The 21,537-nt window shown below is 38.4% G+C and overlaps 2 protein-coding genes across 2 annotated transcripts in view; one reads left to right on the plus strand and one right to left on the minus strand.

Moving 5' to 3' along the window:
- The window catches only part of ddb1 (damage-specific DNA binding protein 1), a 47,326-nt gene extending 33,801 nt beyond the window's left edge, over positions 1–13,525 (minus strand). The window contains exons 1-7 of the mRNA XM_088333570.1: positions 13,349–13,525; positions 8,665–8,813; positions 8,255–8,371; positions 6,932–7,153; positions 5,756–5,870; positions 4,907–5,004; positions 2,256–2,414 (exon numbers count right to left, since the gene is read on the minus strand). Of these exons, the coding sequence (XP_088189696.1) occupies positions 2,256–2,414; positions 4,907–5,004; positions 5,756–5,870; positions 6,932–7,153; positions 8,255–8,371; positions 8,665–8,813; positions 13,349–13,409 (921 nt within the window). The 5' untranslated portion in view covers positions 13,410–13,525. The remainder of the gene's footprint in view (positions 1–2,255; positions 2,415–4,906; positions 5,005–5,755; positions 5,871–6,931; positions 7,154–8,254; positions 8,372–8,664; positions 8,814–13,348) is intronic.
- Positions 13,526–14,954: 1,429 nt separating this feature from the next.
- Positions 14,955–21,537, plus strand: part of LOC148366774 (cilia- and flagella-associated protein 70-like) — a 45,819-nt gene continuing 39,236 nt past the window's right edge. The window contains exons 1-5 of the mRNA XM_088333573.1: positions 14,955–15,041; positions 15,886–15,995; positions 16,190–16,373; positions 19,104–19,199; positions 19,375–19,460. Of these exons, the coding sequence (XP_088189699.1) occupies positions 15,921–15,995; positions 16,190–16,373; positions 19,104–19,199; positions 19,375–19,460 (441 nt within the window). The 5' untranslated portion in view covers positions 14,955–15,041; positions 15,886–15,920. The remainder of the gene's footprint in view (positions 15,042–15,885; positions 15,996–16,189; positions 16,374–19,103; positions 19,200–19,374; positions 19,461–21,537) is intronic.

Below are 21,537 nucleotides of genomic sequence, written 5' to 3' on the forward strand. Positions count from 1 at the left end.
TACCAATTTTAAAATTATCCTTAAGGGGACAGTGAGTAAATTTTTGTATCGCCTTGTGGTTAAAAAAAAAAAAAAACCTGAAGGACGCTGACACAATTGTCCACCATCCTGCTGCTGTATGTACTCAAAAGGCTCAAAAGAGCTGGGATAAAAATAAAAAGAAAAAGGTGCGGTTTGGTCACTTTGATTCTCTGTAGTTTGTTTTATACTTTGTGCTTTTAGAACTCATTTTCTGTTGCACTGCAGTGCCATCTAGCGGTCAAATAATACAGTGTCCCTTTATAAAAAAGAGCGACAAAGGTGGAAGCAAACAATGGTTTGATTTTGGAAAACGATACAAGTGCATTTAAAAGTGATATTATACCAGGTGTCACCAACCTTTTTGAAACTGAGCTACTTATTGTTACCTACTGTTGCGAGGGGCTATCGGTGTGACACGCATTTTTAAAATGTTAATTGATCATGTTAGAATTTTGTTTTTATGTTATAACAAGGTTGCGATTTTTAGATGTAGATCTAAAGACGACATCTATAACACCATGCCAGTTAGGAGTCAAATTTCCTAGAAAACCACAAGGACCCATCACTGGTGAGCTATTTCCCTAACTGGTCCGCGGGCCACTCCGATGTTACAGAGTGCCCGCAGACACCACGTTGGAAAACCCATTTACTACATTGGCGTCCCACTACGAGCATTTAAAGGACGTAGATCGCTCGTCTTGGGATCAAGAGATCGCAGGTTCGAATCCCGGCTCCTCCATGTTACATGTCGAAGTGTTCTTTGGTAAGACACTGAACCCCTAATGCCCCCAATAAGCATCTGCACGGCCGCTATTGGTGTGTGAGTGTGTGTGAATGGGGAAATGTGAAACACATTGTAAAGCGCTATGGGAAGTCTTCATTGACTTGAAAAGCGCTATATAAATGCAGATCATTTCATTTCATTACAGGGTGTACCAAAGGTTTTGGGCACATCTCAAGTCCCCATTATCTCCTTAACCATGAATGGTAAGTAAAATACAAGTTGTGCTGGTTTAAGGCTAATGAAATATTATTTTTTGTAAGACTATGGATATTGATTTTCAGACCTATGAATGGCGTTCACTCAACCGGGAAAAGGGTTTTGTGTTGTTGAATTTCCAAAAACGGAATCAAGGACTGTTGTTCAACATGCATCTAGAAGAAAATTCAGAATGGAAGCACCAGAGAGGAAGTCCTTAGGTACACGGCATGGTCAATTCATAACAGATGGATGCTATTACCAGCTCAAAGAACAGGACGCCCCTCAACTTCAGAAGATGTGATTGAACTGCTTTCCAGCAGAGCCTCCGTAAATCCATCAGAAGACCCAGTGGGGAATTCAGAATTCTACAACAACTGTTTAGTGTGTCTTAAAAAAGGAGACTGAACTTGACGTCTTACAAGCTATGGTTACAGTCCAACAGTTGAAGAACACTGATAAACCAACTTGTGACTTTTGCATGAGTGAAGCACAGGGAAGATGATGGATTTTGCGACTGACTGTTTTTAGCGATGAAGCGACTTTTAACATAAATGGAAAAGTTAACACTTGCATATGGGGTCCTGAAAACCAACATGGACTTCTAGAGCATTGGCGAGATAACCCAAAGGTGACAGTGTTTTGTGCCATGTCAAAGAAAGCTGTCTAGGCAACATTAGTCTTTGACAGAGCAACAGTCAATGGTGAGACGTACCTCTACATGCTGGAAAACTGGTAAATGGACACATTGAGTGAGAAAGAGCCTGGTGACTTAATTTTCCAACAGGATGGGGCACCACCATGCTGGAGCCTCTGGGTAAGACAGTTTCTAAACACAACGCTGCCAGATAGTTTGATTGGACAGACTGGGCAGAATTTTTCCAATCTCATGTCCTGGTCACCCAGATCTCCCACCATGCGATTTCTTTTTGTCGGGATTTGTGAAAGGATTGGTCTATGTTCCCCCTAATTCAATAGAGGTGGTTGAGGTGAAGGCATGAATAACAGAAGCTGTTGCAACAATTGACAATGCAATGCTGGGACGCAATTGGCAAGTATTACTTGATATGTGTCGTGTGACAAATGTTACTCATATTGAACATTCTTTATAAATTGAGATTACAAGCTTTCTGAATTTTATATCCTTATTAGTTTCCGAGGTATTCAATGTCAAAATGCGCCCAAGACTTTTGGAAACATCCTGTATATTGGGCCAACAATTGAGGTCAACTGTAAGAAAAAATAAGTAAAGCACCTCTCCTAATAACTCCACATGCAAGTCTTTGAGTGCAACTGTTCCATCCATCAGCTCCTCTTTCTCCAGCAGCAACATGAAGAGGCGCCCTTCCATGTCACCCAGCAGGTATCGTGATCCATTTGGGTCAACTCGGTTGTGACACACAATAGTGCTTTGCTGCGGCCAAACACAAAAATGTCTTTTCAATAAAGCTACAGGAAATAAAATAAATTCAAAGGTCATATTTATCTGAAGAACTTTAAAGTCCTATGGAACACAATGCATTGATAAAAGAAATGAATACATTTTGTTGGAAATAGTGTTTAATCTAATTTTGGTTGACAATTTAATAGGTTGATAATAGCGTATTTTGTTGGCAAATCTATTCTAGGTCAGTATTTCTTATATCATTGAAAGTCCCAGGCGGCCCACCAGGGTCGAAATGGTCCCGTCACAGTGTCTCATTAACTTGTATTATAAAAACAATTTTGTTATTATTAAGTATATATAAACTCAAATTTCATCAAAATAACTTTAAGATATCTCACTTAAGATGTAAAGCCGGGGTGCTCGATTCACCCTTTGTCCTCCCACTTGATTTTTGTCAATTGGTTGATTGGTTATTGAGTTAGAGGAAAAACATGAGTGTAAACAGGAAATAACCTTTATTTGGACTTTTTTTTAAAATAAATAATTGTTTGAGGATCTAAAGCAGATTGTTCCTGAATGCTTATATCCACAAGAGACTGGTGATAATTTTCTTTTTGTTTTACACATTTTAATTTATATTATTGCATGTTTTTCAGAGGTTCTGTGTTGTTTCAGTCTACATTGGTTAGAAGTTGAAATGTAACTAGTTAAAAGATCTTGTATTTAAAAGTGTTTTCATAGCACGGAAGAGTTAAGTTCTGTGTTGTTGTGTGGTTTGTTTTTCAGGGATTCTGTGTTGCTTGAATTTAAAGTTACTTAGCATAATAATGTTTTAACACGATCAGTTCACTGGAGGGCGAAACAAAGGCTGGTATAATATACTACATAATTCATTTTTATTGATACATTTGATGCAGAATGTTACATTCTTATTGGTGTAATATCGGTTGAAGCAACAACAAAAATCAGAAGAGCCATTTGGGAGCTGAGATAAAGAGGGCGGTTCTTTAAAAAGAACTGGAATTCCTAACACTAACAGTTTGTGCGTTACAATAACAAAACTGTCATATTATATGTTTTTGCCATATTCTATACGCTTTATGATCCAATTGTGTACACCATATAATTTTTGTATTTGGAAAAAAAATAGAAAAAAAAAAAACTTCTTTTCATGTTCTACTTGATCTGTCTTGCTATGAATAATAAGTGCTGTGTTGTGTTAATTAGGGAATCACAATCATTAATAAGGGAAGTAATTGGCGAGGTTGACAGGTATGAAATAACCTCCTGTAAACCATTAAAGAGAAACAGCATCCTGTCATGGCAGCGATCACAAAAGCAGCAGATATATAATAATGCAATTTACTAAATTACTGATGAATGTTAAGTTTATTAAATTCACAATTATATTGGTGTTTTTGTCTGTTTACTCAACGATAGGATATCTTAAAAAAATACAGCATCGGCATCCAAACAACACTAGTTATTTTGAGTGTAATTAGACAACAAGCAGATTTTCTTTGCATTAAACTCCTTTGTCGTTTACCATGCTTTGTGGGTTTGACTTGTTTTCTGTGTCACTACCTTTCATAACTAGAGTATTTATGTTTCAATAGTTTACAAGGGCACATAATTATCATAAATCTAGCTTTCTGATGTTTTGTTAAAATAATGCACAAGATCAATGCATTTGAATTTAAAATATCAAATTTTCTTCTGGGGCTTGGGGCGCAGTGGTCAGACCCCCGGACCCCCCTATGGCGTCCATGCACCGGGGTCTCACATTACATGGGAAACACTAAGGCGTCTTCTACAACATTTTCTATATAGTTTTCATATACCTAAACTCCTGCAACTGGACTGAATCAGCTTTGCCGGTCTCTGAAATACTCAAGACAAACACGATTTGGGAAACAAATTTTGATGTCATTGAACAGCACAGAATATTTGCTCATCAATTAATTGCTATACATTACTAAATTATGTCGAGAGTGCATATTGGAACATTCCTAAGTATCTCCAATTTTATAATTTTTGATGGATAAAGTTCCTTTGATTTTTTTTAACTCTTGACAGATTCAAGTAATTTCCAAGTCAGAGTTTTTCTTTTTTGACAAAAGGTATTAACCATTTTCCAGTTATGTCAATATTTTTCTTTGGAGGCACTGTGTATTTTTTTAAATCTGTCTGCTGCTACAGAGTTTAAAAAACAATGTTATTTTCTTCTAGTTTAAACCTCAGCTAAAACAGTCACAAAAATTAAAGAAATCATTAACTATTTTTTATCTATATTTTAAGCAAACCCCCAAATTTCAAAGGCTAATAAAAATAAAACTTTACATTAAGCCTGGGTTTTACAAACACGCCAAAAAAAGTAAATTCCCATGAAGTTAAAATCTTTGTTTTGGCTAGAAGGTTGACTCATTTAGTCAATTTTCTTAAGCATATCTTCCCAGATGCACAGAAAATACCTTTTACATAAAACAAATATCAGCACATTTTAGTATTATAACTGTTACCTTGATAGTGGGTGGTGCAATTGCCAGATATTTGTCTCCATTGTGGTATGAAATGGACTCCTGTCCTATGATTATAGCACCACCAAAAGGCTCTGGCACTAAAATGCAAGCACAAAATGGTTACAAACAGTTGAAAAATCCCTTTAAGACCCCTTTTTTAAAGCAAGATACGTTCAGAGTCGAATAGATATATATTTTTAAGATAATCGTTTATCTTTGACATTACATACCTCCTTCATTGGGCATAATGGAGGTAAATTCACCCGATATAAGAAATAATAGCCGAATGATTGTAGAAGAAAAATAGAAGCTCTCAGCAAAGTCTTGCAGATAACATAATTATGAAACCAACAATACGAGCATGAAGGAAGTAAACACTAAGTAAGGGACAGTTCCACTTATCTGGTTGAAAATGGTGCAAATGACTTTCATAAAACTCGAAACATACTGATGATGTTAAATTAAAATACAACTAGAGCAGAGCTTAGGTTAACCGTATGCAAAAATGGAATTACTGACAACAGAGCGAATAATTTATTAAAACACTTGCTGTGCGATAGTGGCCTTACTGTTCAGATTTCTCATGCGATAACGACCTTTCCAACATGTAGCTATGCCACTATCTCATAGTTTTGTTGAGACAGTTTTCCTACCTCTCATGCATACAAAGGAAAAAAAATCTATGAAGAATTCAGTGGTTTCATTTTTGCACAAGGTTAACAGAACTCCTTTAAATTTATAAAGTAAAACTTTGTGTTGTAGTTAAAAGATATTACAAAATGAGTGCAGTGTTTTAACAACTTAGCCAAATATATTTGTCAATAGTAGAATAAAAAACAGATTTAGAACCTGGTATGACCATCGATGCTTCAGCCTCAACATTCTCCTGTTTCCAGGGTCCCTTGTTAAACTCCTTTTCTCTTAGAGAGACCTCGTAGGTCTTGACGTGGCGCCCCTGGGGGTCCTATAGTTAATCACAGGACATAATAAGGCATATTTTAAAAGACCTGTTCAAACTTAACCAATTAAAAAACAAGCAAAACCTCATCATATTTTTAAAATAATATTGCATCACTCATACTTTTATTAAATGTAGGTTCATGTTATACAACTGAAATCCAATAAATTCATGTATCATTTTGCTATTTGATTTACAATTTTTAATATTCCCGTCAAAGTTAACCGAAATTAATTGCAAAATTTACAAATAATGTCCACACTGACACATTTCATTTTGTTTGAAATACAGTCATCCTTCAGTGTATAGTGTTTTACTTTTCACTTTATCAATACTTTTCATTGGGATTGTGTTTTGCAGCCAACACACAGCAAATGCTATCGTGGGGCAGGTATCTAAGGGCTGTTATTGTGTGCGTGTGGGCGTGCATGTCTATATGCACGACTGTGATAGGCTGCTGTATGGTATCACTTAAAAAGCTGAGCGGGAGCACAAGTCAAGTGGTCCCCTCCAAAATAAACTGCAAAGCAGAGCAAAGTTTAATATTTTAGCGGCTCGCTGCTTGAAAAAAAAATTCATCCGTTAAATTAGACTCTGAGGAAAGTCAGAAGAGCGCAAAGAAATGCTTATCATCAACGGGTGCTCCGTGGATTGTTATCGGAAAGAGACAGTTTCTCAATTTTGTTGGTATTTATTGGGGATGCATTGACACAAAACCTAGCTAAATACACTCACAGAATCCTAATGTACTAGTGTTTAAATTTTCACAAAAATCATTTCAGCCTTTTCAAAGCCATAAGACATATACAAACGAACACACACACAAATCAAGATTTATAAATTAATCAACATTAGTTTGATTTAGATTAGGTAGTTATTTTGTTACAGTCGTATATAATGTCGTGTATATGTCACTGATCTAAAATAAATGTTTCTACTTTGCATATTTTGACTATCGCGGGACATTTTTGGAACGCAACCTCCGCAAAAAACAAGGGATGACTGTAATGGTATTTAATATCGAAGGGGCATATATTGTACAGGGCCCACCCTCTGCAAAACCATACCTGATAGATGAGGCACACTGTTGGAGCCTGGCAGCCATATAGGAAGTGAACATCAATAACTTGAAGCTCATCCAATCTGATGTTGAAAGCTTTAAGCTCGCGATTGTCTCGATCCAAAGGGATCACCTTAAATAACCCATCATAGAGCCGCAAGCCAATCATTCGACATTCTGGATCAACTATTCCAATAATACCCGTCTCAGATGGACGCCCAATGCGGTCCTGAAAGCACAAACATCCACTTGTTTTGATTTGAGATACGAGTAATAACACAGATTCACGGTTTTTATGGGGAAAAAAAACATTTAAAAATAAAAATTAACAGAGAACTTTATTTTAAAAAGGTGAGGAATATTACTTAAAAGTAACTACAGTGGAACCTCGGTTTTCGAACGCCTCTCAGTTCGAACAAATCGGGAGTCCGACCAAAAATTTAGAGAAATTCTTGCTTCGCTGTCCGGTCAAAAAATCGGAGTTCGAACGCCGGGGTGGATGTTTCACATCACATTTTTCTACTCCTTTTAATTTTCTCAGGTGCAATTGGACCTCCATTACACTAGGGGACGTCCGAGATTAAACAAATGTGTAGCAAATGGGCCGAGTTACAGAATTTCACCACACCGATGAAGCTGCAGCCACCAGAGTCATCATGACTTTAATGACACTGTCATGAACCACTTCCGAAAAGTGCTAAAAAGAAGGCAGAAGCAACTGTCATTGGATAGATATTTTAAGAGAAAAGAACATCCTGTAGCTAGTCATCCATAGCAAAGAGATTTGAACGTGTGAGCACCCCTCAGACAGAAGAGCTCCTCGAAGTTTTTATGGAAGGAGACTCTCCTTCCAAACAATAATTTTCCTTCCTCCTCCATCCCTCTCACCGTCCATCTGCGCCTTCTGCTGACCACCACAAAGGTAAAAAAATCCTATTCATAATTATTTTCTTTATCCTTTTTTTATTTTTACACGTTCATGTTAGCGTTATCTGTCGTGCGGAAGATTACGCTAACGCGAACGTACGATTAGCCTGGGTTACATTTATGTTATTTGTGTCTTAAAGGTAAACAAAGGTAAACATTCAGGGCGTTGGAACAGATTAAAACGATTTACATTATTTGTAATGGGAAAAATGATTTCTGTGTTCGAACAAATCGCTTTTCGAACAGGGTTCTGGAACAGATTATGGTCGAGAACCGAGGTTCCACTGTATTAGATTTAGGAAAATACAGTAAATCAACTCCGACTGTGTAGAATGGCGCCAAAGTATGTTATCTTAGTGTGATTAAAACATTAAAAAATTCTTACTTTTTACTAATCACCTACCTGAACATTCCCATGGGCGCGAGTGATGATGTCAATACTTTCGCCGTTTTGTTTGTATTCAAGGATACAGGCGTTGTATTTTGATGTGAGAATAAATAGCAGATCCTTGTTTTCTCCCTACAAAAAACATGAGAATGTGAAGGACGGATACCAGTTTTGATATGCATTAAATACAAGTTAATTAAATGTTCATTATGTCAGTGTTACAACACTGAAGAACACGTTTATTCTGCTACATTCTTGTTGAATAGGTTTTGCTAACTTCCACACAAGTCTGATCACACAGCAGAATTGTCTATGTTCAAGATGTGGGATTACTTGACTGATCATTGTAAAATTAGCTGTTTTGTTAAAAGAAGGGGTGAGGGTTTATGCAGCAGCGGGCAATGATAGTTGGAATGAATCTTCACCTTTGGTCTGAAGAGCTCCATGACGGCAATCTTGCCATACATGCCAACTTCTTTTACAGGTCGCAGTCCTTCAGCTGTGACAACATAGATCTCAAGACGTGTGTTTTTTGCTATTAGCAAATTAAGGTCTTCTGCAGAGGTGAAGTGCCCTGCAAAATATCATCAAGATATTAACACACTGTATCAACAGAAAATATGGGACTGGAAAGGTTTACCTAAATAATGGATAGTTGTGGGCTTATTTCAGCATTATTATATCCCAAAATGATTGATGGAAAAGTGTAGCAGTCATACATAGAAGTTTAATAATGCCGCTGGCACCAGTGTGTTGTTTTTCCTTTACAACAAAGGCCACTCCTTTACTATAAAGACTTTTTTATAGAAGGGAAGCAATTTTTTTTGCTGATTTTCAAAATATTTCATCATGTTTTTTTTTTTTTTTTTAATCCTCATCATAGTCTGTCAATAATTGAATTGATCACTTATTTGCTTGATTATTGTTGTATTCACATGTTGCTGACTTATTTATTCCTTACTAATTGTTAATACTGCTTACTCTATTTGTAGAATTTGTTTTATTTTGAAAAAAAAAATAAAAAAAATTGAGGACCGCTGATAGCATTTTAAGAGAGCTATTCTATTGGAGGAAAACCAGATCCAGCACAACCTAAACTATAACCGGCCTCTGTTAATTGAATAGAATTTGAGACCCCCGCTTCAAGTTCAAGTCTGGGTGTGCATTTTTTGTTGTAACAGGAATCAAACCCAGGTCTGTGAGAGTGCCAAACTCTTACCACTTGACTCGAAGTGATATTGATGACATATGAAAAGGCACTGTGTTTTATGTCATTATCACGCAATCTTTTGCCATGGTACCAGAAATGGGGGTGCTAATTTCATTGTTCATTTCACATGTTACAAAATAAGAAAATAAATTTGTCATTGTGAATAGAATAGACAGCAACAGAATGTTTATATTCTATGGACGTTTTTCTGTCAGGAACCTACAGTGTTATTTGGTTATCTTTTATTCCATAAATGGCGTTAATGTTGACCTATATCTGTTTATTATTCGTTATTGCAACGTCCATTGCAGCCTGGTCATCCTGGAAGGAGGATTACATCATGTGCAGTCCCTTCTCAAGGTTTCTTCATTTTCCTCATGTTGAGGTTTGAGTTTTTCCTTGCCATCATGTAGGTTTCAGATCAGGGGATGGTGTCATGATAGCCTGTGTTTTGCAATAATCTGTGGTCTTTGCAGCCGTTTGAGACTCTTTGTGATTAATGACTTGACTTGTTAGAGAGGGTTGTTAATTTTTATTTTATTAATAGTGTTATTTATTCAGGCGCTCCTGCAATTGTCACACTTTCAGTTACAAACTGAACCCAGACCATCATCAGAGAAAGGAAACGTTAAATGGCCTTCACAGAAAAAAAGTTTGGGGATCCCTGATATATTTTACTTGGCACACGTAAACTAACCTGATTTAATGTTTGCTCTACAAAAAGTGAAGCAAGTATTGATTCTCTCTATTGAGATTTCAATATAGGTACAAGAAAAATCCAATGATTTACACCCGGCATGTGGAAAAAGGTGTTGCTGATTTTACTTAGAATCAGAGCAGCCAGATGCTGTTTATTCAAATGCTGCTTGATTCGACATGGGCTAGGTATATAGATTTAATGATGAAGCCAATTCATATTTCTATCAATTGCGTACATGAGGGCGAGAAAAAAACTCAAAAACCTCAGAATAAGGTAATGAAGAAACCTTGAGAAGGGGCCATACAAGCATCAAAAACATTAAATATAGGGAAAAATAGAATGGCCAGTTGACAGCTACCCGAGGTAAACATAATTCATAAATTATTGAATAAAAATGTGTTTTAAACCTAGATTTAAATATGGGCTAGGTTTGGACCAAAATAGTTGCTGGGGTACAGCTTTTTTGGTTCTTGTCCTCTTAAAAGCAAACAAAATCATCTTCAGAAGTATTGGACATTAAATTTACACAAAATCCAAGCATTTAAAAGTGGTTGCGTTCATTCCATCCAATGTGGACCAAATATGGTCCAAATATAACCACAAGAGGTATGTCAGTTCTTGGCTAGAGCACGTTTAAATGCTACAAGAGACTATCTTCAGAAGCATTGGACATAAAATGTAGGCTAAATGTCCTCCAGGTCCCATTTCAACCTGGTTTAGATCAAAAATAGACGTCTCGAATTGATTGATTTCCAGCCTATCCTATGTGGACCAAATAAGATCAGAGTATAGTCTTTAAGGTAACGTCCATTGCGTTTTAGCCCACTTAAGAGCTAACATGTATCATCAGGGTTCCCACAGCTTAGGGCAAATCAAATGTAATGCTTTTTTAATACCTTTTGAAATCAAATTTAAGATAAAGTCCCCCAAAATATTTTGAAAAAAAAACAAAAAAAACAAAACAAAAAACAACATTTGAATTAGAGGCAATTTCAAACAAATGTTTAACTGTATTAGAAAAAAATTACATTTTTGATCAGGTTGAATACATTTTGAAAACGTTTCTATTTAAAAAACATAGCACTCTCCAAAGTTTTAGATATTCATTCATTCAAGAGTAAGATCTGCTCCGCTTATCCTCAGTAGGGTCACGGGATGCTGGAGTCCATCCCAGCTATCTACGGGCAGTGGGTAGGGGACACCCTGAACCGGTTGCCAGCAAGTCACAGGGCACACAGACAGACAACTCACTCGCTCATTCACACCTAGGGACAATTTGGACCGGCCAATTAACCTGACATGCATGTTTTTGGTAATGCGGGAGGAAATTGGAATGCCCGGAGGAAACACACTCAAGAACGGGGAGAACATGCAAACTCCACACAGGAAGGTTCAATCTCATGACTTAAGAACTGTGGCGCACACGCGCTAACCCCAGCGACATTGAAGACAATAAATAAGGATGTTTACAGCCCACTGCCCGAAGATAGCTGGGATGAGCTCCAGCAGCCCCGCAACCCTACTGAAGATAAGCGGTGCAGATAATGGAATGTAATGGATGTTTACAGCACATCCTCAGTCAAAACTAGCAGATCACTACTTATTTTATCCAAGTCTGCTACATTCCTGAATATTTTTTTATGATGATGCATGAATATTACCTTTTTTTACTAAATAATTTTAGTTCAAACAAATATAAATTTTATTAATGTGTTCACATTTTTAAAGGTTTCGAAAATCTGATTTAAGATATTCTATTGCAGATTGAGGTCGTATGTTTATAACAATGTTTTTAATGCCTTTTAAGACTTTTTAAGGATCCGCGGGAAATATGTTTCATATTTAGAAGAAGTGTACGTTGTATGGGCAGCACGGCGGCGCAGTGGTTAGCACGTGTGCAGCACAGTTCTGAGGTCGTGAAATCAAACCTCCTGTGTGGAGTTTGCAATGTTCTCCCCATGCTTGCGTGGGTTTCCTCTGGGCACTCTGGTTTCCTCCCACATATCAAAAACATGCATGTCAGGTTAATTGGCCGGTGTTGTGCCGAGAAATGCATCCCTTCCGAGATTTACATCCCCTAGCTACTATCACCACTTTTACCTCGTTTTATCTCACTTTTATAACACTTTTCGGGAATGTAACGGCGAACATATAACCAAAACCACTTCGTCTTGCATTTGTTGGGAATGCAATACAACTTAAACCATTCCGTCTTTGTATTTGTTGTTAATGTAATCGAACGGTAATAAATCACTTTTGAGCAGGTAACATGTTTATTTTTCCTTTTTCTATTCAAATTGCTCGTATTAAAGCTGTTATGCACTCTACCATGATGCTTATTTCAGCATAATAAGCTTCATGGTAGAGTGCATAACAGTTCTCAAAAGTGATTTATATATGGTGCGCATTACCGTTCGATTACAATCACAACAAATACAAAGACGGAATGGTTTAAGTTGTATTACATTCCCAGCAAATGCAAGACGAAGTGGTTTTGGTTATATGTTCGCCATTACATTCCCGAAAAGTGATATAAAAGTGAGATAAAACCAGGTCAAAGTGGTTATAGTAGCGAGGGGATGCAAATCTCGGCAGGGATGCATTTCTCGGCATAACACCGGTCCAAATTGTCCCTAGGTGTGACTGAGCGAGCCAATTGTCTGTCCCGATGTGCCCTGCGACTGGCCAGCAACCAGTTCAGGGTGTCCCCTGCCCACTGCCCGAAGGTAGCTGGGATGGGCTCCAGCACCCCCCGCGACCCTACTGAGGATAAGCGGTGCAGATAATGGATGGATGAATGTACGTTGTATTAGGGCTGAAGATGTAGACCTAAATTAAGATTAAAATATAGATATCTGATATAAGTTGTTTTTAGCAAATTTGGTACAAAAGTGGTCAGGTATGTGTTGATGTAACCCAAATACTACGTCTCATAATGACAGTTTCTAACTTAATAGACACAGTCCCGTGAAACAGCACTAAATTATTTAATATACAATCGCCCCGAATGAGACTAGAAAGTGAGATGGTAAATACGGAAAAATAGCACTTTATGGTGTGAAACAATGTATTAATGGCAGGTAAACAGTGGAGATGAAGGGCTATCGGCTACTACAGGCCCGTGAGGATCTATGGCGCGCGGGAGTTAAGCTAGCATGCAAACACGGTGATGCGACGAAGAGCCAAACTGGACATTTACCTGTGATGCAAGCGTTGACCGCCGTGGGCTTTTGAGCTGTGACCACGTAGTTGTACGACATTTTAACAAGAGTAATATATTAACATAAAAATAGGATTAAATCGCTCGCGCAAGTGATAAATTCATTGAACTCCGACTGCCGAGAGTACTTGGTTGATGGTTTGCGAGGGTAGTGTGTCTACTTTACTACAGCCTACAGCGCCCCCTTTTTCATGGCGGCAAGTGGGGGAAATAAAAACAAATAGAAAAATTTAAAGGGTCAGTGTGTATTATTTAGTGACTTCTGGTATAAGAAAAACTTATATGCTTATTTTTCCTACCCCTTTATCTTCCCTATTAAATACATTTTACAAATCCTCCTTTCCTCTTTTAGATAGATAGATAGATAGATAGATAGATAGATAGATAGATAGATAGATAGATATATAGATAGATAGATAGATAGATAGATAGATAGATAGATAGATAGATAGATAGATAGATAGATAGATAAATAGATAGATAGATAGATAGATACTTTATTCATCCCCGAAGGGAAATTCACATTTCCAGCAGCATCCCTGAGCTGAGAACAGTACAATAATAAAGCCAAAAGAATACAATATACAAATACCCAATGTGACGTGCAAATGCCCACTGTAGCATGTTATATAGAGTAACTAAATAGTGCTACACAGAATACATATTGCAGTAAGATTCGGTAATATCCAATGTAGGTGGTGTGGTTTAATGTGGGCCTTTACTCTGCCGGGTGGAGTTAAAGAGCCTCATGGCATGAGGAAGAAAAGATCTCTTCAGTCGGTCCGTAGTACAAGACAGTGACAGCAGTCTGTCGCTGAAACTGCTCTTCTGTCTGGAGATAATGCTGTGTAGTGGATGCGATGGATTGTCCATGATTGACCTCAGCTTTTTCAGTGCTCGTCTCTCAGCTACTGTTGTTAGGCTGTCCAGCTCTTTGCCCACAACAGAGCTCGCTTTCCTAGCCAGTTTATTGAGACGAGAGGCATCCTTCTTCTTGACGCTGCCTCCCCAACACGCTGCCGCATAGAAGAGGGCGCTTGCCTTATGTCTAATATAACAAAATCTCATAGATATACTTATTACATAGGTCAGATATCAATAATCATAATAATTACAATAATCACATATTTTATACACTAATCTTCATAATACCCATCCCTCAACGTCATAATGCCACTAGTTACCAAATACATGTATCAATGTGGCACCAATGATAACAACAACAATAAAAATAAACATAATATTTATAATAACAGTTCTGATATAATAATAGCAACAATAACAACAAGTTAACCCTATTTTTAAACGCAGTATTTCCAATCTCCCTCATATCACATTCTCTTCATCCCTGTATTTCGCCAGTAATGCTTTTTTGTATTTAAACTTGAACACATGGATAGTTGGACATTGTTTGATCTCATCTTGTAAATTATTCCAAAGTTTGACTCCACACACAGACGACAGATGATAATAAGAATCACAATAAAGGTTTCTTTTTGGCTTTAATATTACAGTGTATGAGAAAAATCTTTTTGTGACGTCATCAAGTTACATGCACTCTCTCTCTCTCTTTCTATGTCTCTCTCTCTCCCTCTCTTACTTTCACTCTCACTCTCACTTCTTTCGTATAAACCGCAAGATATAAAGGAAATACTCAAAAGTGTCTTTCAAGGTCAGCTACGCAGCGGAATTATTCCTCAATTTGAGTTTTTTCATTTCCTATTTTGATTGTGGTGTTTAGTTTTTAAGTAGCGTTCAATGAGCACAAGAACTGAAGTTTAACGGTACGTGTTTAATGTCTGACCGTTCTCGTCGCTGACTTTTAAGAGGGGTAAATATGTTTCAGCGTTTGAAGGATAATCAACACTTGAAACTTTAATTCAATAAGTGCAAACTTAATAAGTTAATTCGCAAAGAAAGCGCTATTCAATTTTAGCCACACTGAAAACATTGGTTACTATGGGCAACGGCGTAGGTACCGTATACAAATTTTGAGAGTTGTTTTTCTTGTGCTAGCATTGACATGTATTGTTATACAGTGGGACCTCGCTACTTCGCGGTTCGACGTTCACGGCTTGAGAGCTTCGCGGTCTGTAATGGTTTAAATATATATTTTTTTTAATTTAAGTATTTATTTATTTTATTGAAAGGGCATCGCTACTTCGCAGATTTTCACTTTTAGCGGGTGGTTTTGGTCCCCATTAACCGGGTCTAAAAAATAATAATACATTTTTTTTTAAATTTTAATTGTAATTTTTTTTTAAATTAAAATGTATTTTTTATTTTTGAAGGGTCGTCGCTACTTCGTGGGTTTTCACTTATCGCGGGTGGTTTTGGTCCCCATTAACCACGATAACCGGATGATATATTGTTTTTTTGTGTATTTTACAACTGACTTAAGTTAGGGACTTGTGTTACCTAAAAGCTAACACAAGAGGAGTGTTAAGACCTGTTATTTATATCATTTATGTACTATCAGATTTGTGTCACTGATAGTAGTCAACCCTAACTTATAGTCTCCATTCCCAGGTCTTTTGACAGTTTGCCTTGAATGATGGAGTCTTCCGATGAAAGGCCAGAAAATAATTTTGACATCAAAATAACAATCTCTCGTGCAACTAACATGGTAGGTAAAGACAGCTCCAGGTATTCATTAATTTTACTTTATGATACTTGGCTGGGAGGCCATCATGTTTTTTATGTGAAAGGACTAATGCCACTGGTTTAAATGCATCACGCATCTAAGGACAAAATGAATAAAGCTGTTTAATTCATCTGGTACTTGTACCCCTTTTTGAAAGTACACGTTTTTTTTGTCAGCACGGGAAAAAAACAGGAACCGTGCAAAGTTTTCTTCGGATGGATATCAATGGCACGACGTTGGCAGAGTCTGAAAAGCGTACAGTCGATCCTGCAGCCCCATACATTGAGTATGACTTCACCCACACGTTCCCCTGCAATGAAATACTGGCTCTCAGTGACATACCTCATAAACCAGTCGTAGGTACTGCAAAATGTGTGTGTGGCTTCTTTGTATGTACTTTTGTTTGTTACGTGTGTCTTTACCCTTTTTTTTTTAATATTTAGATTAAAACCAGCTCGGTGGCCTTGGGGGTATGGCGCCCGCCCCGAGACTGGGAGGTTGTGGTTCAAGCCTCGGCCGAGTCATACCTAAGACTTAAACATTGGTACCCGTTGCCTCCCTGCTTGGCGTTTAGCATTAGGGGTTGGAATTGGGGGGTTTGGTCACCTAATGACTCCCAACACCTCAGTTGGGTTGAGCGAGGGGGCTGGGAATCCCCTCCTCTCAATCAATCTCCCTAAAAGAGTCAGAAATGACTCTAGCCACCTCCCACTAGGGGGATATGGGCAATATATATATATATATATATATATATATATATATATATATATATCATCTCATCAGCCGTACCGCTTATCCTCATTAGGGTCGCGGGGGGCTGGAGCCCATCCCAGCCATCATCGGGCAGTGGGCAAGGGACACCCTGAACTGGTTGCCAGCCAATCGCAGGGCACACAGGGACAGACAACTTGCTCGCTCATTCACACCTAGGGACAATTTGGACCGGCCAATCCACCTGAAATGCATGTCTTTGGAATGTGAGAGGAAACCGGAGTGCCCGGAGGAAACCCACGCAAGCACGGGGAGAACATACAAACTCCGCACAGGAAGTCCGGTAGCTGGATTTGAACCCACACAGGAGGTTCCAAGACCTTAGAACTGTGTCGCACACGCGCTAACCACTGCGCCACAGACAGAAAGAGAGAGAGAGAGAGAGAGAGAGAGAGAGTGAGAGAGAGAGATAATATTTCACCTAAAATGAGGATAATGCAAGAGATCACCGTTTTGGCTTTTATTTAAAGTGCCTTTGTATAAGTATTGGCCCCTCAAGAACTTTTTGAGATGTTGCTATATTTCAGGCATCAAACTTATCGATAAAAAACTCAAAATATTTTCTAAGAATCAACAAAATGTGGTAGACAATTGTGAAAAGACACAACATCTATTCAACATTTTATACTGTGCTAACATATAAAAAGGTAGACATTGAAGATATATTAGCCCTCCTTGATACTTTTTACGGACCTATGCACACGGCGTCTGCACCGAAGGTAAATACGTCAGTATCCTCTTAGCAGTATTTTGTGGCATTTTTACTAAGGAACGATGCCTGGACCTTGTTTTGAAACCATTTATGAAAGAAATGAAGGTCAAAATGAGCCTCAACAAGTAATTGCGGGACTGAGACAAGTTAAAAGTGGTTTATTTGTTGAATGTAACGCGGGCTCTGGTATTATTCTTTTTTCAAACATTTTATCAAATCATCTAATGTCACACAGTGAAATAAAATGTGCTGAAAAATTTGATTTTGTCTAGAGAGTGGGTTTGGTGCTATTGCTGAAATTTGTCTTAAAATATATGGTATGGTTCTCTCTCAAAAAACAACAATTTGCTAATATGGCTCCTGACCCCTGTTCTATACGATTGAGGTTTGTACTTTGGTTACGCCATTCTGACACCTTTATATTGTTAGTTTTAAACCATTTTTATTGTAGATTTTGTTTTATCTTTAGGGTCATTGTCCTGTTGTAAGTAAACTTGTGCCCCATTCTCAGGTCACCCTGTAATTGGCTCCATCCATCTTACCATCATTTCTAATGATCTTCCCAGTCCCTGCTGAAGAAAGGCAACCCTAGAGCATGATGCTACCACCACCATGTTAGGCAGTGTGGATGGTGTTATCAGTGTGATTACTCTTATGCAAAACAAAAATCTTTGGATTCAGCTCCAAAAAAATACATTTTGGTCACATCTGGCCAGGGTATCTTTGTGTCTCCCTCTGTGGCCAAATGGGCCTTTTTTTAGATTGGGGTTTCTTCTTGCCACTCTTCCACTAAGGGCAGATTTATGCAGAGTACGACTAATAGTTTTTTTATGCATAGATTGTCTCACCTCAGCTGTGCATGCCTGCCTATAACAGTTTTCTCCACGTGCTGAAAGCTTAGAGGGATGGCCAGGGCTTGGTAGGTTTGGAGTGGTTTTATGCTCTCTCCATTTTGATAGTATTGCTCGCACAGTGCTCCAGGAGATGTGTAAATGTTATAAAATCTTCTTGAATCCCAATTCCGCTTTGAAGTTTGTTGGTGATTCTTGGAAAATATTTTTATTGCTTCAGATTTAAGTTTTGTCACGAAATGGACAGGAAGTTGGAACTCAATTGCGTCGACGATCTGTCGCTTTAATTGAGAAAGAAAAGTTGTCCAACACACGGAGCAAAAACAAAACAAAGCAGGCTCAAAGGCAGGCAAAATTACAATCTAGGCATTACTCAGGTCAAACAGGCGTGAACAGGTTTTCAACACGGTTAAGCCATGATCTGGCAACGGGCAGTCCCAAAAGGAGCGTTTGAGTACTCCAAGAGCAATCAGTCCAATGCGTCTCAGCCGGTGTCAAGGGGCGGGGCCAGCTGGGCGCCATGACAACCGTGCAGGACATGACAAGTTTGAAGCCTTAAATGTGGCAATACGCCAAAATGTCCTAGGAGGCCCAATACTTTTGCTAATTACTGTACATACAGTATGTATCTGATGTGTATACTATACATACAGATACACAAACATACGTGTATAACTTTATATGAAGTAACTATTCAGGTGTTATTGTAATCAAATCAATTTTCACATTCCACTAATGTGATTCTGCTGTTTTCAGTGACGCTGATTGAGGTTGTTCCTGAGAAAAAAAAAGTGGAGGCGAAATCAGTTGTCCTGGGCCAGGCCGTGATTGACCTTTTGCCTTTGCTGCAAGGTAAATTCACTTTTATTATACTTCCTAGATATCACGGACGAAAACCAAATAACAGCTCGATAAAGTTGATTGATACGTCGCATGTGGATGTCGGAAATGCTGCACAACTTTCACTTTTGCAACTGACACCTTAGCATTTAAGACCATGGTGTTTGTTTGATCTTTCTGTTGACAGGTCAGTGCAGCTTCTCATCTACAGTGGCCCTGCATACAACGAACCCTGCCCCAGAGAAGGGAGCCATCTCCCCCCTCATGACCAAGGTTAGTGAAGCGTTTTACTGACACGTACTGGACGGAATTTTATTCAGAATGACATGTTTAAACATCTATCTATCTATCTATCTATCTATCTATCTATCTATCTATCTATCTATCTATCTATCTATCTATCTATCTATCTATCTATCTATCTATCTATCTATCTATCTATCTATCTATCTATCTATCTATCTATCTATCTATCTATCTATCTATCTATCTATCTATCTATCTATCTATCTATCTATCTATCCATCTATCTATCTATCTATCTATCTATCTATCTATCTATCTATCTATCTATCTATCTATCTATCTATCTATCTATCTATCTATCTATCTATCTATCTATCTGTCTGTCTGTCTGTCTGTCTGTCTGTCTGTCTGTCTGTCTGTCTGTCTGTCTGTCTGTCTGTCTGTCTGTCTGTCTGTCTGTCTGTCTGTCTGTCTGTCTGTCTGTCTGTCTGTCTTCTATCTATCTATCTATCTGTCTGTCTGTCTCTCTGTCTCTCTGTCTGTCTAGCTGTCTGACTGTCCGTCCGTCCGTCTGTCCGTCCCTCTGTCTCTCTCTCTCTCTATTTCGATCTCTATCTGTCTACAGGGAGTGCAGAATTATTAGGCAAATGAGTATTTTGACCACATCATCCTCTTTATGCATGTTGTCTTACTCCAAGCTGTATAGGCTCGAAAGCCAACTACCAATTAAGCATATCAGGTGATGTGCATCTCTGTAATGAGAAGGGGTGTGGTCTAATGACATCAACACCCTATATCAGGTGTGCATAATTATTAGGCAACTTCCTTTCCTTTGGCAAAATGGGTCAGAAGAGGGACTTGACAGGCTCTGAAAAGTCAAAAATAGTGAGATATCTTGCAGAGGGATGCAGCACTCTTAAAATTGCCAAGCTTCTGAAGCGTGATCATCGAACAATCAAGCGTTACATTCAAAATAGTCAACAGGGTCGCAAGAAGCGTGTAGAAAAACCAAGGCGCAAAATAACTGCCCGTGAACTGAGAAAAGTCAAGCGTACAGCTGCCAAGATGCCACTTGCCACCAGTTTTGCCATATTTCAGAGCTGCAACATCACTGGAGTGCCCAAAAGCACAAGGTGTGCAATACTCAGAGACATGGCCAAGGTAAGAAAGGCTGAAAAACGACCACCACTGAACAAGACACACAAGCTGAAACGTCAAGACTGGGCCAAGAAAAATCTCAAGACGGATTTTTCTAAGGTTTTATGGACTGATGAAATGAGAGTGAGTCTTGATGGGCCAGATGGATGGGCCCGTGGCTGGATCGGTAAAGGGCAGAGAGCTCCAGTCCGCCTCAGACGCCAGCAAGGTGGAGGTGGGGTACTGGTATGGGCTGGTATCATCAAAGATGAGCTTGTGGGGCCTTTTCGGGTTGAGGATGGACTCAAGCTCAACTCCCAGTCCTACTGCCAGTTTCTGGAAGCCACCTTCTTCAAGCAGTGGTACAGGAAGAAGTCCGCATCCTTCAAGAAAAACATGATTTTCATGCAGGACAACGCTCCATCACACGCATCCAAGTACTCCACACCGTGGCTGGCAAGAAAGGGTCTAAAAGAAGAAAAACTAATGACATGGCCTCCTTGTTCACCTGATCTGAACCCCATAGAGAACCTGTGGTCCCTCATCAAATGTGAGATTTACAAGGAGGGAAAACAGTACACCTCTCTGAACAGTGTCTGGGAGGCTGTGGTTGCTGCTGCACGCAATGTTGATCGTGAACAGATCAAAGCACTGACAGAATCCATGGATGGCAGGCTTTTGAGTGTCCTTGCAAAGAAAGGTGGCTATATTGGTCACTGATTTGTTTTTGTTTTGTTTTTGAATGTCAGAAATGTATATTTGTGAATGTTGAGCTGTTATATTGGTTTCCCTGATGAAAATAAATAATTGAAATGGGTATACATTTGTTTTTTGTTAAGTTGCCTAATAATTATGCACAGTAATAGTCACCTGCACACACAGATATCCTCCTAAAATAGCTAAAACTAAAAAAGCCCCACTCCAACTTCCAAAATATTCAGCTTTGATATTAATGAGATTTTTGGGT

This window comes from Urocampus carinirostris, chromosome 4, assembly GCF_059441175.1.
Source record: "Urocampus carinirostris isolate Australia breed hairy pipefish chromosome 4, RoL_Ucar_1.0, whole genome shotgun sequence".
Lineage (NCBI taxonomy): Eukaryota > Metazoa > Chordata > Actinopteri > Syngnathiformes > Syngnathidae > Urocampus > Urocampus carinirostris.